Source organism: Biomphalaria glabrata, chromosome 6 (assembly GCF_947242115.1).
Source record: "Biomphalaria glabrata chromosome 6, xgBioGlab47.1, whole genome shotgun sequence".
In the NCBI taxonomy this organism is placed as follows: domain Eukaryota; kingdom Metazoa; phylum Mollusca; class Gastropoda; family Planorbidae; genus Biomphalaria; species Biomphalaria glabrata.
Window position 1 is genome coordinate 31,872,809 of NC_074716.1, and position 18,168 is coordinate 31,890,976.

The 18,168-nt window shown below is 38.0% G+C and overlaps 1 protein-coding gene across 13 annotated transcripts in view; it reads left to right on the forward strand.

The window, feature by feature from the left end:
• Nucleotides 1-18,168, forward strand: part of LOC106077229 (B-cell lymphoma 6 protein homolog) — a 103,887-nt gene that overhangs the window by 51,005 nt on the left and 34,714 nt on the right. For all 13 annotated transcript variants that reach the window (XR_008778366.1, XR_008778365.1, XM_056032003.1 and 10 more), the window contains exon 3: nucleotides 10,808-10,974. Coding sequence is in view for 11 of the 13 variants with exons in the window: in XM_013238046.2 (XP_013093500.2) it covers nucleotides 10,808-10,974 (167 nt within the window). In the remaining 2 variants the exon portion in view is untranslated. The remainder of the gene's footprint in view (nucleotides 1-10,807; nucleotides 10,975-18,168) is intronic.

Here is an 18,168-nt window from a genome sequence, read left to right on the forward strand (position 1 = left end):
ACACTTACAGCCCACACACACAACTCCCACACACAAATCACACACACACAGCTCACACACAACTCACACATACAGCTATCATACACAGCTCACACACAGCATACACACAGCTCACACACACAACTCACACACACAGCTCACACATACACACAACTCACACGTACATATCTCACACACACAAAACTCTCACACACAGCTCATACACAGCTCACATGCACATCTCACACACAATTCACTCACACAGCTCATACACAGCTTACACACACAGTTCACACACACAAAGCTCACATATAACTCACACACATGCTCACACACAGCTCATACAAAGCTCACACGCACATCTCACACACAATTCACTCACACAGCTCATACACAGCTCACACACACAGTTCACACACACAGCTCACACAAAGCTCACATATAACTCACACACATGCTCACATAAAGCTCACACACAGCTCACACATTACTTACAAACACAGCTCACACACAGCTCACTCACAATTCACACACACAACTCACACACAACACACACAGCTCACAAACAACTCTTACATACAGCTCACACAGCTCACACACACAACTCACACACAGCTCACACACACAACTTACACACACAGCTCACACACACCTCTTACAGACAGCTCACCCACACAACTCACACACACAAAACACACTCACACAGCTCACATACACACAGCTTACACACCCAGCTCACACTCAGCTCACACACACAACTCACACACACACAACTCACAAACACAGCTTACCTGCACATACACTCACAAGCACAGCTGACACACACAACTCTCACACAGGTCACACACACAGCTCATATACAACTCACACACAGCTCATACACAAGTAACACACAGGTCACAAACACAGGCCATACAAAACTCTCACACAGGTCACACACACACAGCTCATACACAATTCACACACAGATCACACATACAGCTCATACACAACTCTCACACAGGTCACACACACACAGCTCATACACAACTCACACACACAGCTCACACACAACTCACACACATATACACACACATATGACACACACAACTCAAACATAACTCACACATAGTTCACTAACACAGCTTACGTACTGCTGACACACAGGTCACACATACAGCTTATAAACCGATGTGAGTAAATTAATAAGATGTCATTTGAACTCGTCTACAAAGAAAAAATAAAACGAACAATCAGTGAACGCTTTATGAGACATTCCTAGTCTGATGAATAGCTTTTTCATGTTGTTTTTTTATTCAAAGTAATGTTTGATGAAAAAAAATAAATAAAAGGTGCCTCAGGGCAAATGACATTAGTGGTAATTGACATTTAAGTACGATGACATTTGGTAGGATCGATGTTAAGTGAGGAAAAAAATAGATTTTAAAGAAAATTACTTCCTAAATTTCATTTTTTAAAAGCCTAAATTTTGGTAAATGAATGAGCAAATATGTATCTCAATTTTTGTCGTATTCAAGAACAATGTATTTCTGTTCTATTCAAGAACAGTGCAATGTGTTTCTGTACCATTCAAGAACAGTGCAATGTATTTCTGTTCTATTCAAGAACAGTGCAATGTGTTTCTGTCCCATTCAAGAACAATTCAATGTATTTATGTCCCATTCAAGAACAATGCAATGTATTTCTGTTCCATTCAAGAACAGTGCAATGTATTTGTGTTCCATCCAAGAACAGTGCAATGTGTTTCTGTCCCATTCAAGAACAGTGCAATGTATTTCTGTCCCATTCAAGAACAGTGCAATGTATTTCTGTTCCATTCAAGAACAGCGAAATGTATTTATGTTCCATTCAAGAACAGCGCAATGTATTTCTGTCCCATTCAAGAACAGTGCAATGTATTTTTGTTCCATTTAAGAACAGCACAATGTATGTCCCATAGTGAAGTGCTTACATCCATTACCACTTCCGGCAATGACTACCTTACGGAACCAGTGTACTTAGTGTAACGCAATGAGTAACGCAGAATGACAGAGTTTATAAAAACACATGTCCCTGTTCAATTGTGAAGTTAATCATCGTTTATGGACCTTGAATTATTATCTTATTTTTATTATTTGTCTTAAATTACTAAGCGTGGTGACATTCTGTAAGTCTGGGTATATCTTTTTTTTTTTACCGCTTATAACATCTGATAAGTCTTTAGTTTAATTCATTCATTCATCCCCTGAGGCTGTATTCCATTCAGTGAATATCATGTTTCATTTAATCCTTTCTTTCCCACTAAACAAACATCAACTCTTTGCGCAATGTTGTTAGAAAGTTTGGATTTCAATCGTGACGCTGAGTATTGCTAGTTCCCACTATTTCATTTTTCCATTTCTCAGCTTGAGGGAACAAAACATTGAATTAATTTCAGGCACATTTCTGGTGCAGACATTAAAATAAAAAGAGAGAACAACTAGATGATAGGAATCTGTTTTCTAAAGACATTGCAGGAGTTTTAACTGCTCTTCTACGCCCTGGGGCACAAAAGAAAACTAATCAATGAGCTTTTTTTTTAAATAAAAATTCTCCCAGTATGAATGAAATAGACGTGACATTGTTAGGCATAACAATAAGGACCAGGAAAGATAAGAAATAATTTTTGTCCAAAATTTGAAGGGAAAATAGAAGAAATGAAAGTTAAAGTCTATTCCACAGTGATCTTCTGCTGCCCGTGAATCGTTTTCTTCAAGGATGGACGAAACTTCACAAAACTTTCATTGAAGTTGATAGATCCCCATTCTGGCCATATGTACATTCCATTTTTTTAAATTCCAATTAAAAGTAACTAGAGGCGTAGCTCGGGTGGGGGAGGGAGGGGGAGAATTTTAAAATTGCCCCGTTCCCCCACTTGAGGGGGGGGGGCCCTAAGTGACTGTTTTTTTTTACATTAAATATTACTCAAAATGCAAGGACCCCCAAAGAGTTCAAGGCCCCAGGGCCCTTAACTGATGGCTAATTCTTAGCTACGCCACTGAAAGTAAGTTTAAGTCTCTAAGCACTAATACCGGGCATGAATTGATTTATTTAGAAGTACACTTTCTGAAGAGAATGTCTTAACTATGAGATTTGTGCTCAGAAGTGATCTTGTTCAAGAGAGTTCACTGTCTCTATAGCTACCTGGGCTTTGTGTCGTGTGTCAGCTCTTCGAGAATATCAGAGGAGTTGTTTTTGGTTTTGTCTTTTACGACAATGAAACATCAAAAGGTTGTTTCGATTGAAATGCATGTTCATATCTGTCAGTGTTCGTCTGACTCCATGCAGACGTGTGCGTGTGGGACTACTTTTGAGCTGCTGTAAGAGCAAGCACCTGGCCTCTTCGTGTGAACTATCTTAATCAGGAGTGTTAAAGAATAATTTCATACCCGGGATTTATGATTCAGTATGTAAGAAATTCCTTTCAGACGGCTTTCTATGGCCAGGTGTTTGTCTCGTAACATTGTTACTCTGGGAAGGAGTGCCAGGAAAGAAATGAGTCTAGAACACGCAATACTTTAGAGTCAGACAGACAAAGATACAAAAACGAAAACAAAGCACCCCGCCCCTTACTTTTTACGAACCAGCTCTACCCCTTACAAAAAATGCCGCTATTGAATTTAGTAAAGTCTGTTTGTCGTGTCTAAATTTAAAAAATAAACCAATTTTTATTGAGAATCTTTTAGCATGCTCGATTTAAGTTCGACGACTAGATTTGGTTTTCTGAAAGCGTACCCTTTTGTTTTTCCTTTTTGTATTTTATTCACACTCTTACACCATTTTTAAAACAAGACAATAAAGAATGCGTGTCTCGGTCGGTCTTATAGTTACAAACTGCCATTGCATAGTAAATAAAGTATAGAGTTAAATTCTCTTTATAAAAAAATTATCTTTATAACTCATATCTTTCTCTCTCTCTCTTTATCTCTGTTATTTTTTCTCTTTCTTTCATCAAATAAAAAACGGTCAAAGCACAACATTCTAAATAGAAACCTGTCGTCTCGACTCGTGCATGTAGCCGAAGGCTATTCCAAGACAATAATTCATGCATTTTATTTTCTAAGACAATTAATGAAGGTTTTAACTTTCTTCGCGACACGCCTCTGACACCCAACCCTCCTTTCAATGATCCGCCTGCGGATAGAACGCTGTGTACCAGACGGACTCAATCACTGAAGCCCTCAGGATAGTTTTTTTTCACTTGGTTTCTTTGTTTTATCTCGATTCCTGTAGTTGTCGTTCTTGTTCAAACGTTTTAATTATCTGTAATTATTATTTTTATACAATCTATTTTTAATGTCTTTTTAGTTCACTTTAATCAAAAGTTGTGTGGGGGATCAGGTATAACAAAAAATGAAGAGTGTTCATTGATTTGACATATAGATTTGAGTTATTCTTATAATTAAACCATGCTTACAGATAGTTTATCTAAAATACGTATATATACATATACTGCCAATCCGAATTTAGTTGTGTATTTATCTAAAACATGGAAACAGTCGGAGGGTAAACTACAAATACAAAACCAACACTTCTATATGTTAACATTGCAGACGACAACATCTGAGATGAACTCCAACTGGGAACAGAGCAGGAAGGACAAGTCCATCCGTAGTGTTCAGGCAAGAAGCTGGGCCGTCCGGCGTAATGCCTCGTACACACCAGGGGCCCTATCGGATTCCTTCCAAAATTTTAACCATTTATCATAAATGATTGGTTAGATTTCTGCCGTTGCCTATAGATACTTGCTTGGTGCTTCAAGATTCGTAATTGCCAACGCGCCCTCTCTTGCGAGGACGTCTGCCCCTACGCCGTAATGCGAGGGCATCCTTTGTATAAGAACGACAGCGCCAATAAATGGCGACAATATCAGACTTGTCAGTTTAATGAACATAAATAGAGTATTGGCAGTATTGCTTATTCTTTCTCTCATATGACTTATTGACACTGTGACAGAGACTTCTGGCAGTGACATCAAACCAGCTATCTTTTTATGAACACAGCGAAGTGGATGAACTGGGGCGCAGTTGGAGAGGGCTGGGGGCTAATGTTTCATTCAGTTCGAGTTTATAAAACCTAGATGAACTCAAAACTAGAACAAAATAACGTTTAACTGTGCAGCTTTTTCTCCAAAATATTTATCAATGTCTCTGAGTTAAGGTAATATCTGAAAGAGGACTATTACCTATATACAATTCAAATAACAAAATCAAAGCGAATGGCAGAGAGAGAGAGAGAGAAAGAGAGAGAGAGAGAGAGAAAGAGAGACAGAGAACTACACGAAGAAAGAAAAAAAAAACATTTCTGAAACTGTCTAGTAACTTATCTCAAAAATATAAAATGGCGGGCTTCATTTGCGAAGTCCGAAACATAACTTCTGCTATAATAATACTAAACCCAGTGGGGCCACATTTCCCCCGAGGGAGATAACCCAGGCAACAAGAGCCAGAGATTCTGGAAGTGAGGACAGTCTATCTCCGCAGGACAGACTTTTAGGAAATAGATTGAATTTACGAGCGAGATTTCAACAAGGCGGGACGAGAGTTTAACGAGGCGGGGCGAGATTTCAACAAGGCGGGAACGAAAAATCCGTTTTTTTTAATACGACGCATGTCTAATTCTCGCGTCATAATTTCCCAGCGTCATTTCTTTATCTCTCTACTTCCCCGCTTCTACAGTTCCAGATACCCCCCTTCACAAATACATCTGTTTTTTTTTTTGTTGGAGACCCCCATGCTAGTTTAGACTGTCTCGAGGTTCTTGTTTGTAACTCTCTCTTTGTACGTAATCGTCTGTAACTTCAGTATCACTTACCGCCCTTGACTACCATGTTTCTATTTTACCGTCGCACACCAAATTTTCTGCATTGCTCCAAAACTGAGGATATCAACATAGCGCATGACTGGACATTCCTGTTGTAGATGATCAGTCCTAGAGCCAGAAGTAAGATCAGCGTGGAAGTCTTTACTTTTCATAACAAATGTCAGACAATTGTGGACCCTCCTTACTCTGATATAGTCTCTGACATGATCTTGGACGTAGTCTCAGACATAGTCTTTGACAGAGTGTTTTAAATAGTCTCGAAAAGAGTCTTTGACATAGTCTTTGAAATAGTCTCTAAAAGTGTCTCTTACAAAGTCTTTGACATAATCTGTATCTTTGAAATAACCAGCATATCTGACAGAGTCTTTGAAATAGTCTCTAAGAGTGACTCTTACAAAGTCTTTGACATAATCTGTATCTTTGAAATAACCAGCATATCTGACAGAGTCTTTGAAATAATCTCTAAAAGAGTCTTTAAAATAGTCAGCATAGTCTTTGACAGTCTTTGAAATAGTCTCTAAACTAAGTCTTTGACATAAGCTGTGAAACTTTGAAATAGTCTTTGACATAGTCTTTAGCAGTCTTTGAAATAGTATTTGACTTAGTCTTTGACATAGTCTCGGTCATCACTTGCTTGCCTCTCCCTAGCCACCAGGTTAGATCGGAATCACTTGCCTGCATCTCCCCAGCCACCAGGCTTTGATGGGTAAACTAGAGTCCAACTAGGTTATTAGCATGGTATTCACCGGGATTCCAGATTGACCGCCATGAAATCGATGTCCACTGCTTGGAAGTTGAGACTATTGTTTCTTGTGGTCATCGCGAGCTATAGAGAATGATGTCTGGGAGGCGTTCAAGTCACGTGACATTTGTCTGAGGATGGTCTGGAGGCTGGATAGATCCGTGCTACAATGTATTTAGGTGTTACACACTCTTTCTTGTTGGAATTTTAGGATCTATGGGAGGAATTAAATTGAGCTTATAAAAATGATGTCACTTTGATGTCAGTATGATGTCAGTACTCTGCCCGCCCTTATTTATTTATTTATGTTTAATCCAGTTATCAGCTGAAATGTCTGCCTCACTGTCTGTCTAGTACGTGTCTCTCTTGGACCGCATGTCCATTAATTTTATTTAAACGGATTAAAAATGACTCATCCTCTCTTTATCTTGCACAATGTATGTACACATATGAATGTGCATGAAATATCATTTAATTAAAACAAATGAGGAACATCAACTTTAAACATTTTAAAAAATTATCTTATAACTTAAAAGTGTACATGTTCAGGACTACACTATCTGATGTGTTGGTCTTCAGTCAGTTTGTTGGCGTTGGACTTTGGATGTCTACGTCTATATTGGTATCAACTCCGTCTACCCCCCCCCCACCCCCTTACCTGGCGCTGCTTATAGTATTGACCCTATGCTAGCTGATGATGTGAATGGTGAGAGATGTCCCTTACCACGACAGACCTTTTGAGCCACGTCTTACTGCGCTGTTCAGACTTGGAGAAAATGTTCGGATATGAATCCTAATAAAATTAGTCTGATATAGTTTTAGATTTACACGAGTTCTAATAAATAGACCAGGGGGGGGGGGGCGGTCAGGTTCTGGCGAGAGGAAAGGAAGAGCTTGAGAGAGAGAGAGAGAGAGAGAGAGAGATAGAGAGAGACAGGGAGAATATGGGGGACTCAAGAGAAAAGAAAACAGAGACGGCAAACATGGGAGAAGGTGGCGGTACATACAACTAGTAGAAAGAACATTTCCTTTACAAGTGAACATTAATTTATGAATGAATACAGGAATGAGAGAGGGGGAAGGAGGGAGTGGAGAAATGGTTAGAAGAGGTAGGAAATAGGGAGGATAACGAGATTGAGAGAAAGAGTGCAAGGAGAATAGGGGTTAGTGAGCGAGCAAGCAAGAGAGAGAGAGAGAGAGAGAGAGAAGGAAAGAGAACGGAAGTTTGGGTGGAGAGAGCAATAGAGGGAGAGAGCCGCAGAAAGAGGGTAAAGAAAGAGAGAGAGAGAGAGAAGGCCAAGTTTAAAACAAGAAAAGAAAAAAGACTGAAAAGTGTCTCTAACTTCTCTAACTGGGAGATTACAGCACATAAACGTGATAAGGGCGCCAAGAAAGAGATGTATATTTCTTTTTGCCTCCCCGCCGAGTGGAAATATACAAATAACGAAACTCCTTACTACGGCGCGTGGGAGAGCGTTTCATTTCCACCACTCACACAAACGTTTCAACTCTTAGGCTCCCCCCCCCCCTTTTCCCAATCCTCTTTTTCTCTCTTACACCACTTTAAAAAAAAAAAAAATTCGCTGGTTACAAAAAGAAAATATCTTCACTACATATTATCGATGTGAACGTAGGGGAAAGGGCCGGGGGGGGGGGACCAGACATACCGACGGACAAAACGTAGTGCTCTATATTTAATGGTTTGGGGGGGGGGGGTCGATAAGATGGCACCCGTTATTTCAGTGTCTATTGGTAAGAGGAGTCGTGTGGAAGGGGGGGGGGAGGGGGCTAAAAGACGAAGGGTTGTAATGTGCGCGTGCGACTGGGTGGATGGGGGAGGGTGCAGCTCGTGGAGGTGGGTAGAGGTGTTAACGTCTGCCAGTGTGAGTGTGTGTGCATGAGTGTGAGTAGATATCTCTCAATGACGTGTGCCCAGAGTTCAAATAAGATTGACACTCACAACACCACAGCATTGAGTTGAACAAGACTTACGCACGCGCTAACTCTAACTATACAAATAAAATAAATAATCCTAAAAATTACTCACCTAATTTCTGTTCCACATTGAGATTGCTAGCGGAGTACTCACGCTTCTAAATATCTTCATTCGCGAGTGTTTTAATTAATCTTTAAGTTATTTGGAGATAGATTTTCGAGATCTATATTTTGTTGTATAAATCTATCTATATTAGAGTCTGTGATTTAGGGGACAATTTGGCAGGAGAAATATCTGTTATAAGCTATAAACTATTTTTACTGTAATTTAAAAAAATGTTGTTTTTTTCAAAAGTAAATAAATTATTGGTATAAAATAAACAACACATTAGAATAGAACAACATTTTGCTTAGTGATAAAAAAAATTATTAAAAATGATTCTGATATTTTAAAAATAATTTAGTGTTTATCAGTTTTTATATAATAGTTCCCATGTATATGTATACTAAATAACGTCTTTTGTAAGGACAACAGGAGGAGGTGTTTTACACAATTGACATAATAACCGATTCATTGATTCAAAGTGATATTTCAGTGATAAATATTTATGCTAATGTGTACGCTGTCATGTGCACCTCATTCTGTGATGGCGTCAATTACGTAATAAATTGTGGGCATGACGTAATCACAAAGAGTCCGACTTTCTTGACTAGTGTGTCACTTGGGACGATTCCTGTTCATTGTTTGTATGGATTGGTTGATATGCACTATAAGATTAAGTCCAAGTTTCTCTCTGCCTGTAAGAATGATTATTAATGTTTTTGTTAAAGATTATAATATCGTAATCATAATTAGTCATGAAACAATAACATTGAGCTTTCAAAAGTGTTATAAACAGATCAATGTGTTTAATCTGTCGATAGTCATTTTGATTTTCTTGTACACTCTAGACCGAAATAAAGATAAACATGAACTTAGCGCCAAAAACTTGCGCCAAAGACTTTCTTTTTTTTTTTTTCTTTTTTTTTAAAAAAAAAACTTAAATTAACTCAATCTGTTTGTCTGTCTGGGTGGATTCTTTTGAAAATCTTTTTTTTTTTTTTTTACAAACCTTAAATTAACTCAATCTGTTTGTCTGTCTGGGTGGATTCTTTTGAAAATCTTTTTTTTTTTTTTACAAACCTTAAATTAACTCAATCTGTTTGTCTGTCTTGGTGGATTCTTTTGAAAATCTTTTTTTTTTTTTTTACAAACCTTAAATTAACTCAATCTGTTTGTCTGTCTGGGTGGATTCTTTTGAAAATCTTTTTTTTTTTACAAACCTTAAATTAACTCAATCTGTTTGTCTGTCTGGGTGGATTCTTTTAAAAATCTTTTTTTTTTTTTTCAAACCTTAAATTAACTCAATCTGTTTGTCTGTCTGGGTGGATTCTTTTGAAAATCTTTTTTTTTTTTCAAACCTTAAATTAACTCAATTTGTTTGTCTGTCTGGGTGGATTCTTTTGAAAATCTTTTTTTTTTTTTCAAACCTTAAATTAACTCAATCTGTTTGTCTGTCTGGGTGGATTCTTTTGAAAATCTTTTTTTTTCTCCCACTTCCCTTTCTCTGATTAAGTTGAAATTTGGATCAAGTACTCATTGTATTTTTTTTTTAATATTTTGTTTGTTTTAAATTATAAATAGAAATGTTTCAAACTAACTGGATAGGTTTTCTTGACGTTTGCGTCTCGAGTACTGCCATCTTCGTCTTGGACATAACAGGTTTAGTCCCTAAGATTTTATCTGGCAAGTGACGCGTTGCTATGAGGCCACTCGAAACTCCTGACCACATATACGAAAATTCGATTACATTTATTTGGTTACATTTACTCGATTACATTTACTTGATTACATTTACTCGGTTTCGATTTACTAGATTACCTTACTGGTTACATTTACGCGATTACGTTTACTAGGTTACAATACTGCTTACATTTACGCGGTTACATTTACTACTTTACATTACTGGTTTCATTTACGCGGTAACATTTACTAAGTTACATTACTGGTTACATTTACTCGGTTACATATAACTTGCCAACTTTTATTCTAGTGACCTCTTATAATCTTGTGACGTCTTATAATCTAGTGACGTCTGTTATGATCCAACGACGTCCTAATCTAGCAATGTCCCTCTTACTTTATAAGCACTCTTCACATTTACTTATTTATATATACTATACCGCTTCTCCTTCTTTCTTTATTTTTTTTTTGCCTGGCTCTATGTTGTTAGTTTCGTACTAAGTATGACTGTCACTTCCTGTCCCCAGACGCCATGGAGGAAGGATGGGATTTTAGAAAACTGAACGATGAAGAGTTTGAAGAATTTTGTGTCTACATTGTGCAGGACAGGCCTTGCGAGCCCGCGTGTCACAATAGGGCCCAGGCCTCGCTGCCTAGGAATTTGACGTTTCGACCATCTATCATATGCCAGAATGTGAGTAGTATCAACCTATCAAACCTAAGTATCTACCTATCTATCTATCTATCTATCTATCTATCTATCTATCTATCTATCTATCTATCTATCTATCTATCTATCTATCTATCTATCTATCTATATCTATCTATCTATCTATCTATCTATCTATCTATCTATCTATCTATCTATCTATCTATCTATCTATCTATCTAATTATCTATCTATCTATCTATCTATCTATCTATCTATCTATCTATCTATCTATCTATCTGTCTGTCTGTCTGTCTGTCTATCTGTCAGTGTGTCTGTCTGTCTATCCATCTATCCATCTAACTATATGTTATTCTGTCTTTTAGTTTATTAGTCTGGCTAAATACTAATTAAGTGAATCCCATTAATGAGGCTTCAACACTTTCATTATAATTAACACTGAAGCCATTTTTATTTTTTTTATAATTTTAATTGTACATATTCCATGGACCTCCCTCTATCTCGCCCCTCTCTCTCTCTCTCTCTTTCTCTCTCTTAATGTATTATTATAATAATTATTATTATTATTACAAAATCTTGTGGAAATCGATAAAGCTTGCTATTGATCTGGAGACTCATGAAATCATAGATCCCATCTCCGGACAACCGATAGGATGGTCCACACTCCCAGTCTATTGTCACACCTTGGCGCGAAGAAAAGCACTCCAGGACAAAGGGGAGATTACCCGATGCTGGGAAGTCAAATGAATAACGGCCCATTTTTCCCAGGCTGATTTGGTTACCTCAGCCAGTTTCATCCCAGAGCCATCTTAATTTTCCTGTCATGTTTAGATTTTATATTTAACTCTCCCATGCTCTTCTTACTAGTCTAGTTTTAGGAATGTGTGTGTGTGAGTGTAGTTTTATGGGTGAGTGTGTGTTCGTGTGGAAATTCAAAGCTTCTGCACGTGCTTATCAACTCGGCACGTGGGTTCGCACGCCGTGAACCTGCCTAGGGTCATTTTTGAGAGGGGACTTGGACAACCACTGTCCTATATTAAAAGTGAACGATTTTAAGTCCAAGCTGAGAACCGTCTCAAACTACACTCACGGTCGAAACACATTAAAGCACTTAAGTTGACTTTTTGAGTTTGACGCCGGGAACAGATGAAAACTTTGCAGACGTGAAATGAAAATAAATTTTCGGTTATTTCCCTTGATGGCTGCTGAAGAAACTGTTTAGAATGTAGAACCAAGGTGTCTCAACTGGCGGCTATTTTCTGAAAAACGGTCCCCCAGTCTCACAAGAACGCAAGGTAATATGAAAAAGGCATAAGAACCACTCTAACACAAGTTTATAACAATTCAACATTTGAGACATGGTGACTGAATGATATAGAGCTTGGCTTCCAAACTGAGGGGTTTGAACCTTGGTGATAGTTAGGTTGTCACTGGGTCTACTCAGCTTTAATGGGTACCTGACATTTATTGGGGCAAGTCAAAGCGGTTGGTCTTTATGCTAACCACTTGACACCCCTGTTAACCTTCGGCCATGGAAACAGATGACCTTTACATCATCTCTACAGATCGCCAGGTTCTTATAAGTGATCAAAACGAGTTCAAGCTGTCTTAGCACCCTATGTTTTGCTTATTGCTCAATTTGTTAGAGTGATCACGTGACTCGATATTGGAGTTTTTATTGGACGCTACGTGAAGATTTATGACATGTATGTTCTACTATCATAATGAATCCGGCGTGTGCGTTTCACCTCATTGCACCCCTCCCCTTTACCGCTTCCATTATTTTAAAGTCAACTGTCTACCTTAAAAAGTGCCACGCTGAATACGCGCTTTTTTTTTTTCTCATGTTCATTTACGTAAACTGAAAACAAAATGTCGAAGACTGCTTTCAGCAGCTACGCCCCTGGACGTGAATTCTCCATCGAGTAGTACGTTACATCTCTCCAGGAAACACTACCTGCTACTCAATGTTAGCTCCAGGTCAACACGCTATTAAAGCTTTTTTTTTCCCCTCTTTGTTATTTCACTCGTACGCAAGGTGAAATTCGCGGGGTATATTTCACGCATTAGGCCGCCCCCATTAAAACAATATCACAACCCCACAGGTCCCATCGTTCCTCGGCCTCCCCCCCCCTTTCCCTTCCCTTTCAGCCGCCCTCATGTAGATAAGACAATTGACTCGCCCGTTTTCATTTGATAATCTCTTCAGCAAACTTCATTTGGACACGAGTTTGATATTGAAACACACACACACACAATAACAACGGAAAACAAGATAATCACGTGATGTATCTTAGTGCCGGAGGAAAGAGTGGGTGCTGAATGGAAGGGCGTTGTTCAATGACGGTAGACCCAGTGAGGGAGAAAGGGGGGACTCGGGAATAGGATAAAGTGAAATGCATTAAAGGTATTCAAACAAATATGTCATTAAATTTAGAAGAATCGAGACCGAATGTTGGATGCACTGATTGTGTGCTGAAAATAGAACGCGGGCTTTTAAACACACAAAATTGTCGTAAATACAGAAAGTGGGTTGAACGCATCCGTTAGGAACTCCAAACAAAAGACAGGAGGACCACAGACCAATGCACTACAGATCTAGTCGAGCGAGCTCAACACAGACTCGTTTTAGTGTTACTTTATGTTGATAGTTATGATATAAATGAAAAGAACAGCCTAAACCTCTTGATGGATGAGGGATAGAGCCAGGAGGGAGTTAGGGGGGTGAGACAAATAAAACGGTCTGTGTGTGTGTGTCTGCCAAAGAGGTGTGTTTAGATGATTATATATGAGATTGTATGTGAGTAGCTTTAGGGTGGAATTTCTGTATTCAATGTTAATGGTATGCGATGAAGTTGTATGGCCAGAGCAACGATTGGTCAACACCAGCTGACAACGCAGAAATCCTGCTCCTGAATGGCCAGGAGTTAAGCCCAGGGCTGTTTGAGTCTGGCGAAACGCGCTTGTCCTCTTCTTTAATATACGTTCAAACATAAATACTGAAATTATTTTATTTTGGCCCACCATTTGTATTTTGAGGCCACATTTTAGTGACTTAGTTGTTTGGTCAAAATGACCAAAAAATTATTTTAGTCATCTTAAGCTTCGCCAAGTCACAGCATCACCGAATCAAGTGTTTACAAAAATCTGTAAAAGACGCATAATAGTTGATACTTTTCTACGCTCATTTCCGAAACGAGGATGTGTGTCTATTCCTTGACTCAAACTCGCTTCAAGTCCTAGACCGGGAATTCCATTTTCACTTCATTTATTGAAGCACTCTATGTTCTAGAAGAAATTTAAAGTAATGACAGAATAAAACTTAATTATTCTAGCCAGAATGTTCATTTTAATGAAATATGAACATTTTGTGTCTAGGCTCAAATAGAGCCCATGGTTCCGTTGAAGTGATTAGTCTCACAACAGTTTGGAAACTGAAACATTGACGCATTGACCGGGACCTTCATTAAAACCATTTTCCTAGCAGATTGTTTATAATCGACTACGGTCACCATTCACACACTGAAATACACACACACTGGAATACACACACACTGGAATACACACACACTGGAATACACACACACTGAAATACACACACACTGGAATAGTATCCAGCTCTTGTACTATCTTATCCATTTCCGCACTTGAAGGTTGTCAACAAAAACGTGAAGTGACTAAAAGAGTGAAGGAGACCATTGGAAGAGATCTGAGAGAAGCAGAGAGTGAGAGGGAGAGAGAGAGAGAGAGAGTGAACGTAAGAGAAAGAGTAGAAGATAAAATAAGAAGGGGGGGGGAGCATTATTTCAAATCACCAAACAATCAAACGAATGCCAATCTATGCATTTTTTTTTTACAAACCTGGCTTCCCACAGTTGACATAGTTTGCTGAGAAATGTAGTTGGCAGGTGAAAAACAACAGTACTTCACAAGGTGCTCTTGAGGAAAGGAAACATTATTATCAACATATCTGATAATCATCCCATTCTTTTTATTTTCTCTTTAAACCCCAGAAAAACTTGACTGATATCTCAATGGGAAAGAAAAACACCATTTCGTTAACTAGCTTCCTTGCTCAATACTTCTGCATTTGTATTTTCAAAGTTCTCCCATATTTTTTTAACATATAAAACAAATAAAAATAAAGAAAAAATACTTTTCTATGACATCCCCCCCCCCACACTATTCTTTTGTTGTCCCCCCCCCCCCTCCTTTTCCTGCCTTGTCCATTCTCAGTGATTTGTCAATTTGATGTCACTGGGGGTGTCACTATGGGAGATAACTGGAGGGGTCGCTACTAATCCGCCAATATTCGCTCCGGTGCGAGCCGAAGTAAACCCAGTTTAATACCTATGTTTACACGAGGGCTGTGTCCAATTTTTTTTTTTACAAACGACAATCTGTCGAGTGACAGGTTTGCAGGACATGGACAGGGTGGTGGTGCTAGTAGGGTGCATACGAGGCAGTAGGGTGAGGTGAGGGTGCCCTAATTGAAAGTAAGAAGGGCGACAGGTGGAGTGTCTAGAGGAGCAGAGCACTAAACTCAAGTTGCGAGTACTTGGAGTTCGGATTTTATTCATTTGAAACAGACCAAATTATAATTCTGTTCATTCCTTGGCTCTTTTATTCTGTCGTCTTGAATAGACAGTGCCAGATACAGGGAATACAAAGATAAATATGCAAATTCATGTTATAGATAAGTATAAATATCAAGGACACACAAAACAAGATTGAAAAGAAGGAGGCATGGTAGATAAAAGTAGAACTTTTTTTTTAAAGTCATGCACTTATACTCAATCCCTCTTAGAGCCGGCACTACAACTTTAAAGAGTCTTGTGTTTTTTTTTTTAATTATATATAGAAAGAGTTAGAATGTTGTTTTCTAATGGCAATAATTCTACACAAATACAAAAAATACCAATTAAAAAAAAACCAAAAAACATGCCATTTATTTGTATAGTCCGATTAATTTCAATAGAAGAACTTATTGGACTAGGCTGTGATCTTCTTTAGTTCATCTAGAAGTAGGCCTGGTCAAAGGAACGTAATCTCATTTTTACGATAGTCACTTAATTAAATACGTTTGGTAGTTTCTGGTTTGCCATTGACCATAACAGACTAAATAACATGCACGCGAGCCTCGTTAATGTTATTAATTATCTGACATTGGATTCTGTAATCTGTAAAGACAATGTTTGACTCTTTTTTTTATTTACTTTCCTTCAATAATTGTAAACTCCTGCAAGTCAGGTGCGTATGACTATGTGACCGGGGGGGGGGGGGTGATGGAGGTCCCAACTTAAAGGGTTGTGGGTATAAAGAGATTAAATCGTATCTCAGAAGGAAGTCTTGACTATCTCTTTAAGTGCGAAGTATATAGGGCAGTGCGGCCTAAAAGAGAGGGAGAAAAAAACAACCTCTTTGACATTTAAGAGTCAGGAAAAAGTTCTATGACTTTCCTATCAAACTTCCGGTGTACATCGGCGATTTGAAAGTAGCTACTAGCGTTTTAGTTTATGTTTCTCTTGTATACATCAAAAAAACAAAAGTATATATATATATCGTAATCTCAGAAACTTCATCTTGTTACAACAGGCACGTTTAATTAGTTTTTAAGCGAGAGTGACAATTATATCGCAATCTAACATTGTAATATATAAGAGACTTAATCTCTGATGATTGATATTTAATGAAACAATACTCTCGGTTCGCCTGTTATCAGTAGCATATAGATATATACACACATACACACACATTCATCACACATTCATATCAATTAAAAACGAAATAAGCGCGAAATGAATGAAATATAAAGTACAATTAAAACGGGTTTACCCGATTTGTAAAATAAATGGGATTCTAAAGTACGTCAGGACTTCTAAATTCACAGATATAAGGAACGAATTTATGTAAAAGTGCTTTTGAAACACAAATTTGAACTTTAATTTTATTAAATAATGAAATCAATAGACTATATCTTGTATTTTCATTTTTCAAAGTAAAAAATTATATGTTCAAAGTGAAGTTCTTAAAATTAGATCTAGATCTAGATCTTTTCCATCTTCTCTCTTGTAAACATGGTCAACATGGCCTAGATCCATGAAATAGTAATACTTTCATAGAGTTGGGCAACTTTTTTTTTTTTGAGGGTCTTAAGTTTATTTTAGGGCTACTTTACATACGTTACTGTTCCAGTTAGCACCCAAGGAACATTTCTACCAAGTTTTATCAAGATTGGACAAACGGTTTTGATTTCTATGCGGCACATACATACATACATACATACATACATACATACGCTTTACTTTCTGCTTTATAGTATGGATCTATTAGCTGGAGTGGATTTAAAAAGTAAGTAAAATTGTTGCCTTAAATAATTTATTATGGATCCTCAGTGGTCGATGTCCTAATGTTTTTAAGTACCCCCCCCCCCACTGAGCCGTGTAGAGATGCTGACACCTGAGTGTGCATGTATATGTCTTGATCGGCTGTAGGACAAAAGATTGCGTTAGGCTTGAGTTTTTAAAGCTTGTCGCTGGTCAACTTTCTCCAGGTTCTCTTTAGTTGCCTTCACTAAATATCAAGTAGCCCTAAATGTCGGGTTCTTACAGGGATGACTTAAGCATCCCATAATTCTAATCTCAGTCGTCACCCGGACCCGATCGCGAGATCCTTATTTCTGAAGAATAGTCTGCATTCAGAAATTATTTTTTTTTTCGAAATTTTGTTTGGAAAAAGTTCATCTCAGGTTACCATTTTGACGTATGCAATGCAATGCCTTTCTAGCATCTTCCAAGCTAACATACACACATACACATCTACACTCATGTACACTACTATAATCAATGAAAGACATTTCCAGTACAAACACAAACACACACACATATCATTGACTTATTCCCTTTAGATTTAAAACAAAAGGAACTCAAAACAAAACGAGACTGTGGCTACCAGTTGGTTGTCCCACTATCTTATCAAGCAAGAAAGAACATTTTAAAAAAAGTTTCCGTTGCCCCAGGGGGGCTCAAGATTCCTGTTTATCGTTTTCCTATCCTGGTTTTGTCATGGCCTCGGCGGTATGTCACTTTTACCCTCGGTAAATTATTTTTTTTTTGTTTTTTTTTAAATATATTTTATAGATAAGAAAAAAAAGGTGACAATACATGAAAGGTGAAAGGTGTGTAGGACTGGGATGAGAAGGCTAACTCCGCTGTTGGA